We start from the raw sequence: 12120 nt of genomic DNA, 5'->3' as shown, positions 1-12120 counted from the left end.
ATCAGAATGAGGCATTCTCCTGCTGCGCTGCACCAAATCACCCGTTGCGCGCATACACAATTACAGCTGCAGGGTCTACCGCTGCACTCGCACTCATCACGGGGAAATACTGTAAATTATGCACATGAGTCCATGCTACAGAGAATCTTCTCACTCGGACCATCAAAAGGTGTCTCGTTAAATATAAAAAAGAAAAGGGGAATGGCGGACTGTGGTTGTGCGACTGACCTACCCGCATCAACAGGACAGGCTGTCCTGCGTGAAATGTCTGCGCTCTCGACTTTAGATTTGTGGGAGATAGAAATAACGCAGCAGTTGTCGCAATTAGTCCACTCACCCTCTTTGTAATCTGCCTTCAAGCGTTGATTTGTTTCACCGACGTAGCTCGAGCGCCCCCTCCACCGCTCCTATGACCGAATGTCTAGTCACGGCTGCCTGGCAACGCGCATGCGCGCGCAGCCACAACCGGGCTGTACTCGCGCTGCTCATCACGTCTGGACTGATGGGTTTGTTTGTAAATGCTCAGATAATCTCCCATGCTAACTTTCATTACGCATCGAGGAGAATACACGAATACGAGTCTGCAGTTCTTTATGACTCGTGATAATCATCGAAAGAATGTTAATTTTGAACAAAAGTGAGCACAAAAACCAATGCAGCCAATAATATTTTCCAGAAATGCGTAACTGCATTCAAGGTATATTTTAAAGGCTTATTTTTTATTTATTTATTTTATTTTTATTTATTTATTTTTTTTTACAAGTTAATGATTTTTTAAATGCCTCAGAACTTGCAGACACTGAGGCCAAAACACATAAAGTACACTTATCATATATGAGACCATACAGAAGTATGGGACTAGTTTCACAGCATAAAAATAAATGAGCATGCCACGTTAAGACATGCACCCATCTCAGAGTTCAGCTGACAAACATCTAAAATGAACTGAGGCTACAGCACCGTGTTACAGAGTTACTGCATCTCTCACAGCAGGTTTGACTCACTTATTATATTATTAATGTAGCATTATTATTGTATTAACAACCAGAATAAACTGGTGGGATTTAGATTTGTCACATTTGTCCTGAAGACTTGTGTGTGTGCTCCCTTTATACATTTGGGTATTCAGCAGTTGGGACATATGACTTTGGTTCAGCACTATAAATAAAACACTAGGAAAGGCATCCTCTCGAAGATTATTTTATACCTTTCTCCAGTGAATTTTGCAGAGCAAAATCTTTAAACGGATTGGAATGACAGTTTTTCAAGATTTTCAAGACTTTCCCTGGTTTTTAAGTCACTCTCACAGCAAAGTGATATCATTTTCTGAACTTACGTGATGCTTCTACTTGTTCTACTAGTTTGTCTTTACCCCCTTAGTCACTGTATCCACATTACAGTACATTATCCACATGATTATACAGCAAAGAATTGCCAAAACAAATATTGTGATCCAATCCAAAGCCTGCATTCATTTCTAATGAACCAATGCTAAATTTACCACAGCGCCTTCTGATTCGTCTTCGTACTTTGGGTGGCTATTGCACTCATTACAACCGAGATTAATAAAAGGTTGGATGGTCATCACAAAATAACATCAGCAGCAATTCATAAAAGGCATTTCTGTCTAAATAGCTGAGCTATTTGTCACGCATGTGTCATTAGTGGGTAAACATGAAAACACATAACTTTTAAGTTCCCCGTACCAGCTCTGAAGAGTGGACTCTTTTCCAGAACTGCCCAGTTTACTACAGAAAGGAACTGCAGAAGAAGTTGATGCTGTCTCAGACTCATGACTCTTCTAATAAAGCATGAAATACAAGCAAAGTGTGATTCCAGTGTTTGAAGTTTAATCAGGACAACAAATCTAATAACAGTAGTAGTGCAACTTGCAGTAGTAGCCTTCATGTAAAAAAGGGACGAACAAAACAGAAGCAGAAACTCCATTCAGCTTGGGCTGGTCTTAAGGACTGTGGGTTTTACTTTGCAAATGTATTCTGATAACTTCTTCATGGGACAAGCCAGTTTACCAGGTAAGGATACACATCCAACTCCAACTGATGGGGGTCATTTGTTTTCACCGACAACCTGGGAGTGTGAGTTTCTCTTTCGGAGCATTGTAACATTGGAGAGTGTTTTATATTCTTAAAGATCAATAACAGAGTGCAAAAGCCTGTTGGAGATCAACATCCTGGTCATCTGTGTGATATTCAGGTCAGACAGCAACAGCAGAGTGTATTCCCATCTGTTCAAGATGTTCCTGGAAGAATGTTGACAGCTTCCTAAATACATTATCACACTTATTAAAGACAAAACAAATACACTACACTAACCACACACTCACTCACACGCAAACACACATTCATAAATAAATGTGAGGGATGAAAAATGAGGTGTACAGCAGAAGGTATGTGATACAAATCAGGAACATTATCAAGCAACACACCCCCCCCTCACCCCACCTGACCAGTGAGCCTGTATCATGTAGACCAGTGATCAACTTCAGCGTGTCCAGTTCACACCAGGACAGAAACACAGTTGTTCATTGTTATTGTACACTTAATTTTACTCAAATGATCAAATCTGAGGCTGTTGAGGTGTGTGATAAAGTGAATCAAGAAAACTTCAAGTACTTGACACATTTCTAACCATGATACGTTTTGAAAAACCTGCCGCTGCCTGGTAAAATAATGCTCCAGCCAGCACCCATTAATGCCTGTTAGCTTATAATACCCATCCACACAAAAAGGTGATGACAGAAGCCGCACAGTTTTTACTTCCGTTGACCAGTGAAGGCGATAAAACACAAAAAGCGTCACGTCCACCACCAACAGAATCGAGATGTTCCCTTTGAGAGGAAATGAGGTGTCCTCTTCCGCCACCTACTGGTGAGAGCTGACAGAGCATCCTGCCTACAAGAAGACAAACTCATCACTGTTTCTTCTATTGTTACTCCTGAACTGATTTCCAGGGGGCAGGATGTGGGCAGCAGGTCCACTTCTATTGCTGCTGTGACCCTCAAGTCCATAATCCTGACCCTGGCCCTCAACGAAGGTAAAGATGGGGTACTTCTCCTTTGACGATGACAGGGCCTAAGAGGACGAAAAAACATGGTCAACACAAACTGTCAGGATGTTTCAGAGCAACTCAGTAAGCTGATTCGACTGCAAAAATGACATCAAGGCACATGGATATATATCAAATCAAGCCTTTGTTTTTGAGCCATTAAACTAGAGCTGTAACCAATTATTATTTGCATCATCATTTAATCGGTCAATTACATTTACAATTAATGCTTTTAATTACTTGGTTTATGTTTGATCCATCTTCTAACAATCAAAAGATATACAATTTACAAGATACAAAAGTAAAGAATAGCAGTAAATGTAACATCTTGCACCCCTTTTAAGCAGAAATTAACATGTATATGCATTTTTTTTAAACAGCAGTAATATTAGGCTATAGGAGATTGAGGTAATAAAATCAAGTTGGTATCTTTGTGTTTTTTGAACAAAACTCTCATTTGTAGCAGTATTTCCTTGTGGAGCTGCGGTATCGTAACACAAAGCAGATTTTTTTTTGTCTGAAAGCACAGCACCTTTGAAGAATAATCACTTGATTTGTCAAACTCTAACCACATATTCACATCAGATAAATTTCAGATTTGATTTTTCTTGTGTTATTACATGCTTTTAAATTTGAGTCAGATGGTGAGCAGATGGTGTGAAAAGTCACCTCAGTAACAGCAGAACAGAGAGACTCAAACTCCTTCTTGTTCTTGGCGTAAAAGCCGATGGTACAGCTGGGATCCATGCGGTTGAAGGGCATCTTTTTGGGAGAGCTACAGTGGAATGACTAGAACGTGACAAAAGGAGACAGATCAATAAAAGTTCATGACAGGGCATGTTATCTTTAATGGCGTGTACAGTCAAAACACTATTGAGTATGAAAGTCAGATGATCCAAGTCCAATATGGTCTGGGATAAGCAAGATAAAAAGCCAGACAGACTGGAGTGAGAGTGCGATTTACCTCCAGTGGGAAGTTGACTTGTGACACATCCACCACAGGCTGGCAGTAGTGAGGGTCGAGATACAGCAGCTGCTCATCTAGAAGACAACAAGGAGAAGTCAGGAAGTGGAATTAAAAACACTGCTATTTAGAAAATCGCAAGCTGTCAAGTGGCCTGAAACAGATGAACGGCTGTGCCATATAGTTGCAGTTTTCCTATTCTTAGATCTTTTCCTTGGTGGTGCCAATGCCAGGAACCATAAACTGCAGTTTCCTTTAAATATCATTACATACTGGCACCAAAAAATGTACCATTGTGTTAAAATTTCTTTAAAAAAAAAAGCCCAATCCCTCTTTCTGTGCAACAATGTCTGGTTTGCCTTACAAATTTCACTTCTTCTATTAAGGGGTCGCATTGATGTTTTTCAGTAAGAGGAAATTAATGGTTACTGAGAAGTATATTTTGGGCAGCGTAGGTTGTTCGTTGCTAGTTAACGAGGGACATGCTCTACTTTATTTCCCTTCCAACTGAAATGTGAAATAATTAGATAACATGTTGTCTTTATATTTTAATCAGGCCTATATAAAGCAAAAATGAGCAATGAACATTTGAAGGAGGTTCATCTACATCGAGTGTCAGGCACTATTATTATCGTACAATACTGAAGGAACTGCTGTAGCGAAACATGTAAAGTATCTGAGAAAAAGATTAACAGCTATCCTGATAAGAGAGAGTAGCAGATGAGGTGAAAGTGAAGTTGCCTTTGCTCCCACTTGCTATTGAATATTATAACACTTTTAAGTGCATGATTGTACTTAAACCATGGTCACGGTATGCTGCTTGTAGTAAGTCTAACTAATGATTAGGAGCCAACATGCAACCAACAGAATGAAGTCTCTCAGCTTGACTAAACTCAAGTGGAGATGATGCACAACTGAAAGTAATCTGAAAAATAGTATGACTGACACATTTCTATCTGTTAAATAGAATGGTCTGAGTTTTAATCTGCTTGTTTACACACAAGTTAGGTGCTGATATGAAGAATTATTATCCTGGCTGAGCCATTCTTATGACTTTTATATAAAAGAAGACTCTACCTAAGTAGCTACTACCATTTCTCTTGTCTTCACCTGACTATCACACAGCTGTAAGCACAGCAGCGTCTCTCTTCTGATGTTTAACCAGCCTGAGTTTTAAGTTAACTGACCCTTGACAGATGAGTGAAGCGTGAGACAAACTGGAGCGAGAAGATTGAAGAGAGGCAGAAGTTGGAGTGCAACATGTTCAGTACACGTATACTGTAATTTGATAATACCAGAATTTTCTGTCTAAGATAGGATAACACCATAAATGTTAACTACTCTACGGTCCTGGACCTTGAATGCTGAAACAAACCAATACCAGATCATTTCTCTAAATAATGCTGGCCCCTTACTACAGGAAATTGGCCAGATTCTGGGTCGGATTTACCCGTCCCAACAAGTTCAGGAGTGTTCCTGATTCAAGGCTGGTCTGAGTAGAATCTGTCCAAATGATCCTGTAGTGTGTGAGGGGTTTCCTGATATACTCCTATCATTATTGAGTAGATCGAAGTCAGTTTTTTTTAAATTTTAAGTAGCAAACATATTTGAGCAGGAAGCTTCACCAACCACATTTTGCCTTCTTCTTATCTAGAACAGAAACATGGCTGCCAAAAATAATACTTTTTTCTCCCAAACCAGATGGACATTAGTAGACGATGATAAGGGTGTGTCTGAATCATGTGCGTTCATACTACTGAAATATTAATAAATCTGTTATATCCATCTGTGGTCTCCCATGTTTCTTAAAATCAGATTTAAGAGACTTTAGTGTGGAACAGACATATGGGTGGTTTTCAAAAGCCTTCTGGTTCTCACCTTGAAAGCCAACGAAGTAAAGAGAATGCTTCGGTTTGCCTCCGATGATTCCAATACAACAATCCAGCTTAAGGATGTTCTGCAAATTAACCAAAAAAAAAATCAATGAGTTCAACAATATAAGAGAGAAGTTAAATGAGACAATTCTTTCAGAAGCATTAGAGGGGCTGATGGATGGTGTAATATTCAGACCTTGACACATTCGATGTAGGACGGGTTGAGGGCCTCCCCTCCCAGCCGTACAGGCACCAGTATGATGACAGACTTCCAGGCTTGGCTGGACGGATCGGGGGGCGTCTGGCTGCGTGACAGGTCACAGAGATGCACCACATCCTCTTTGTACACTGCAGTGCACAGAAACACGATGAGAAAGATATGAATGCACAGAAATAAAAGACCTCGTTAAGTGGGATATTTCAAAAGAGCACGTTTGAGTTAGGCAACAAAAACTCTGAAATCACCTCTCACACTTAAATTCAACAAGTCTCTCACCTGTACAATCCTGAGCCACATATACAACCAGGTTGTGGACTGCAGTTGCTCTGGCCACCGCTTTCCTGAAAGATAAGCACCATAACTCCAGTCAAAGTGTGTCAACTGTGTTAATCATGTAAGGATATAGTTCAAGTCTTGCTGATACAAAAAAAACAACAAAAACAAAACAGCGCCTCTGCAAATGCCCTCACCGTAGGATGTGTGCCACTATAGAGGGACCATACCAGTCACCAGCCTTCTTCCCTGAGCTTTTGCCGATTTCCACCAGCTGGTGAATCCCAAACGGTGCAGAGGGCTGATCCCCGAACCAGGTGACCAGCCTGTGATGGATGGGCTCGGCCTCCCTCGCAGACTCCGGTCTCTTTCTCTGGCTGCATCTCGGTGGTTGATCATTTGGCAGAGGTTTTTCAGTGGCGCTGGATCCTCGTGGAGAGCCAAAGGATGGGATGGGGACCCCTCCAGCCCGAGCTGGGGAGCGCGGTCGAAACACCTCAAAGTCCACATCGGTGAGCTGCTGAGCATCTGGCCAAGCCCAATCTACAGAGCACAAAAAGTCCTGCACTTAAAAATCAAGAATTATAGAAGCATTTTAAACACCCTGGCCAGAAAACTACAGATGAAACATGTGTTGCCATTTTTACTAATGCATTACCATCTTATAGCAATTTGAAATGTCTCTTGTTTAAAAAAACAAACAAAAAAAAGACGAACTAAAGATCTAGGGAATATAAGATATGTTGAGGGCCATACTAAACGGCATGAGCACACAAGGACAAAATGTAATAAAAAGACCAAAAGAGACAGGGCACAAGAGAGAAGCAGCACATAAGGAGCCACAAGATAGACACACACTGTCTGAAAAGAAACGAAACAGAAATAAAACAGAAATGAGGCATGAAAAATGTGTTAAAAATAGACGATTGAAAAAAGGACAAAAGAAGAGAGAGACAGACCAGAATAAACCGAGTGACAGAGTCAAAATTGTCAGTAGAGACATAAAAAGTAGGAAAAGCACAGAAAGCCGAATGAGAGATGAAAAGATGAACAAGACCAGGGTGAGTGATGATGCACTGGATTCAAACATTTTGAAACATAAAACTGGCAAAAAAAAGAAAATAAGAAAGTCAGAAATCAGATCAGCCCAATTATCAGTCACAAGACACTAAATAAGAAAAACAAGATCAAACTGCCTTTCAAAATGCTCCAGACAGGCTGATACGTAGTGCCTCTTTGATTAAAACTGACCTGTATTTTCTGAGGGTGAAAGCAGAGTTGTGGAACTGGCAGATATACAAACCTCTGGGCATCAAATGGACCAGGAGCCCCTGTGCCAGCAGCATCTGCCCACTGCGCAGCATGCAGCCCCAGCCGCAGTCTGTGGTCCAGGTGGAACCCTCCAGCTGAGGGAACTCCCTCCTGTAGGTCAGCCAAATCCTGGACACGAAAGCCAGACAGAACCGGTCCACCTCGTCTGAGATGAAGTGAAAAAGAGGGAGGATGAAAAAGAGAAAAAAATAAAAAGGGAGGAATCTCCAACTGATTCAGGCAAACAAATATTTGTGAATTACATAATGTTTATCTGACATGAGAAAGATCTGTTAATGTGTGTGTGAAATAAAAGCAAACCAGTCTCTAACGTAAAGCTGTCATCCTTTCAGAAGAAGAGGGTTTACCCAGCTATGGTTAACCAAAACACACATCACAACAACCCCTGGGGTCTGCTGCTTCCTGACATCTTTCTTTATGGAACGGAAATACAGCATCTACTGACAGATACTTTTGATTGTTAAGATGTGTTGGTGCATTTTGATCTTACCTTCACTGTTGAGCAGATAGGAATGTCCTAGGACAGTGACTGGTGAGATCTTGTTGAAGGACGTTTTAGATTTAACAGTCCAACCTACAGAAAGAGGAAAAGGGAAAATGGACATTGACAAAGTAGCAATTATCGAATGCTGACTGAGGATTTGTCAGACGTTCAAAACACACTCTGCCTTAAAGACTGATTACACACCATATTTGACATTATTCCATGCTGACATCAGTTTGGCCTTCAGTTTGTCCATTTCATCAGGCTCTCCCGTTGTCTCTCTGCTGGGATCCGGTGTCTGCGGCAGCCGGAGACCGAAGCTGCCCTGCCGCTCGGGGGGCTGCTGCCTCCGGCTCTCCACCAGCTCATCCTGCATCACTCCCCCGACGTACTGCGCTGCGCTGGGGGAAATGGAGTTCATCCCTCTGAGCCTTCAGAGCTGAACTCTGCTACTCCTCATTGCAACACAGAACTGACAGAGGAAAGACAAGACAGTCAGAGATCCGGTGAATTATTGACTTTTGCTAAGTTCACATTCTTCACTCCAAGCACTTTTACACTCTGCTTGAAATTCTTTGACTTACCGTATTACACTTAATATCTTCTCATGTCTGTACCTTTTTTTAAACTGAATACAGGCTAATATTTCATTTTTTTTTCTCCACATAATCACTTCACCATTCTTTACCATATAAAACATATACTGCCTGTCTCTCCTGCAGGGGAGATCTTCTTTCTCTCTTCGTGAGGTTTCTCCCTGCAAACGGTTCTTAAGGGAGTCTACATGGACAAAACTGACTTGACCTGACCAGCTGGCTCCTCCAGCAAGCAAAGAACATCTTTGTTTATGTTGTCCAATCTCATACTCTTCAGTAAGCAAGACATGAGGTTAATTCAGTTCGGATTCATCAATCTTCAACGGTCTTGTTTGCAGTTTTTTCATAAGGTCATAACAGAGTCAATGACAGGTGAAGTTGAAGACTGAAGTAACAGATTAACTTGTTGAGAGCCTGTGCTGATGTGCATGCTACAAAACACCTGCAAATATTCTGACAACTGATCAAGCACTACTTGCCAATGAAGCAGACCGCGAGGCTGGTGGCAGTAAAGCTGAAAAGTCAAATAAGTGAATAGTCCATGAACAACCGTGTGCTGCTTTGAATTTGTTTTCAATGAGGAGACCAGACTGTGACGAATGTGAAAGTTCACTCTTGACCTTGGAAACTGTAGGCTGTTAAACTAAACCAATTATGTTTGAGGTTTGGACTTTGTTGGTCAAATAAAAGCAGTGCTATGTGAAAAGGCCACCTTGCACTCTGCAAAACTGTGTAAAGCATATTTCACTACATACTTGAGAGGAACTAGAAGATCAACTCAGCTAGAGCGTCCTCTACAAATTAACCAAAAATGAAAATAATTGTTACTTGCAGCCCTGACTGAAACCCCTTGACGTATTACACTGTAAAAGAAACTGGTGCAACAACGAGTCTGTAAGACAAAAACTAGTCCTCACTTCCTGAAAAGTATAAATAAATAAAACACCGTCAGTGTTAACTAAAGTCACCCGTCGTCAACCACTGGTTTCACAATGCACACAAACAACCAATGGTCTGTCATGAAACTGATGAGTCGTACTTTCAACAGGGAACAGTAACACGGTGTGCAATCACCGATTGCAATGATGGGAACATTTCAGTGAAGAGAAAAAAAAACACCCATCATGTGATTAGCATTTGAGAACCGGCATGCGGGCATTTTCTCTTAAAGTCATCTGATTATGCTGGCTGTCATTAATCATCATTGTGAGTGAAGCTGCTGAGCACGCACGCTTAACACGATCACTCACCACAGGGCAGACATGTATCTGTCACGACGCTACTTTTTTTGACGCAGCACGAAAGATAGATCATCTTGAGTAGATTCAGTGCATTTGTCTGCTCTCAAGGCGCCAATGTAACATAATAAACTAGATGTTTTTTCTTCTATCTAAGCCTGATAATCAAGTGACCGCCGTAACTGTACCTCCTTTAAGTAACACATCTTTCAGATACAATTCACTAGCTTACAACTACGTACCTGCTGTAAAAGCCGGTTAAGATGGTCGATACTTCGTAGTAGGTTGAATCATGTCAGGGATTTCCTGTCCTCGCCCACGACCGCAGTCCTTCACGGATAAATTCAGTGTACTACGCTAGCTTACCAAAGCTAGCTAACTTTAGCATTTTAGACGCTAGCTCCCGGCGTTAGCTGCACTACCTAGCATTCAAGCCGGACTCACCATTGTTCTGACAACAAAGCACAGCTGATGCCAGGACGGCACACGTTCGTCCATACAACAGACAACGGAGTTAATGTTTACAACACTGCTGTGAAGTTAATCCAGCACATAGCGGGTTTTGCTTCCCTGACCGACCAGCTGCCGTTTTAGCATCTCCCTTTGACATCAGAGGGTATTTACTTCCTGTTGTCTTTTCCTGACGCAACGCCATTGGTCGAAGTAATCGCTGTGAGAAAGCTGATTGGATGGTATTAGTGCAATAGACTTTAACGCTTCTGGAGTTATGTAATCTGTAACATAGGCTACAGATCACATGATAGTGAATAGATAATTGACATTTATTTGTATACATATAAGAGTGATATGTGCTACACATATTTAATGCATTACAAACATTTTATCCACATAGGTTTTTTTCACATGTGACAACTTGCTTTGTTATAGCAGGAAACACATGTAATGGTGCATATTCATCATTGCTTGCACTAGTTGATTCGTCTCAGAAAGAACCAAGGCACTGCTTCTTACATTTGTTTTGTAACATCCCAATTAGAAAGTCAAACAAATTAGTACATGATAAATTATATTTACACCTGAATATCTTTATGGGTGCTTCACTTGTCAAAATAAAATGCAAGTCAAACTTGGCCACACTGTCAGTTTCTACACACGAAAGACAAGGTCACCCTCATATAAAAGTGTTGCCATGTTTTGTATCTGACAAACATGTTCTCTTGAGGAAAAGTCACAGTTTCTCTTTTCTTGTTAAAATTCTGTTGATATTGTACTTGTACTTTGACCTCAGCAGGCATTTTAGTTTGTCACAGCAGGAAAGGCACAGCTGCCACTAATAACATTAATGATGGCTTCATTACAGCAATTACTGCAGCGCAGCAGCTAATACTGTTCCTACTTGTACCTGTCTTTGGGAGGTCTAAAATGCTGTGAAAGAGGTCTGTTAATTTGAACTTTTCTATTTCAGAATAACACCCACTGGCTGTGAAGAAAGCCATGTAAGTGAGCCAGAACGAACAATACCTGTCCTGAAAAAGAAAGCTTTGATGGAATTCAGCCACAATAAATGTTAGGTTACAGTTATGACTTCTATGATACACTATATTACCAAAAGTATTCGCTCACCTGCCTTTACTCATTCTATGAACTGAAGTGCCATCCCATTCCTAACTCATAGAATTCAATATGATGTCGGTCCACCTTTTGCAGCTATTACAGCTTCAACTCTTCTGGGAAGACTGTCCACAAGGTTGAGGAGAGTGTTTATAGGAATTTTTGACCATTCTTCCAAAAGCGCATTGGTGAGGTCACACACTGATGTTGGTCGAGAAGGCCTGGCTCTCAGTCTCCGCTCTAATTCATCCCAAAGGTGTTCTATCGGGTTCAGGTCAGGACTCTGTGCAGGCCAGTCAAGTTCATCCACACCAGACTCTGTCATCCACGTCTTTATGGACCTTGCTTTGTGCACTGGTGCACAGTCATGTTGGAAGAGGAAGGGGCCCGCTCCAAACTGTTCCCACAAGGTTGGGAGCATGGAATTGTCCAAAATGTTTTGGTATCCTGAAGCATTCAATGTTCCTTTCACTGGAACTAAGGGGCCAAGCCCAGCTCCTG

The 12120-nt window shown here is 41.3% G+C and overlaps 1 protein-coding gene across 2 annotated transcripts; it reads right to left on the bottom strand.

The window, feature by feature from the left end:
* Positions 1-1828: 1828 nt before the first annotated feature.
* On the bottom strand, positions 1829-10680 carry atg4da (autophagy related 4D, cysteine peptidase a). Of its 2 annotated transcripts, none has more exons than XM_037112839.1 (11): positions 10290-10680; positions 8418-8685; positions 8220-8303; positions 7701-7874; positions 6595-6940; positions 6401-6465; positions 6101-6252; positions 5909-5987; positions 4031-4107; positions 3736-3855; positions 1829-3092 (listed from the first exon to the last, which is right to left on the bottom strand). In XM_037112839.1, exons 2-11 carry the CDS (start codon positions 8632-8634, stop codon positions 2913-2915), a joined length of 1494 nt encoding a protein of 497 aa, XP_036968734.1. In that variant the 5' UTR covers positions 8635-8685; positions 10290-10680; the 3' UTR covers positions 1829-2912. The 2 variants fall into 2 exon arrangements, with proteins under 2 accessions (XP_036968734.1, XP_036968742.1); XM_037112847.1 differs by having other exon boundaries at positions 1829-3074.
* Positions 10681-12120: the final 1440 nt, after the last annotated feature.

Source organism: Acanthopagrus latus, chromosome 1, assembly GCF_904848185.1.
Source record: "Acanthopagrus latus isolate v.2019 chromosome 1, fAcaLat1.1, whole genome shotgun sequence".
NCBI classification, from domain to species: Eukaryota; Metazoa; Chordata; class Actinopteri; order Spariformes; family Sparidae; genus Acanthopagrus; species Acanthopagrus latus.
Note: the sequence above shows the minus strand (reverse complement) of the source record. Positions and strands in the feature narration are given on the sequence as shown.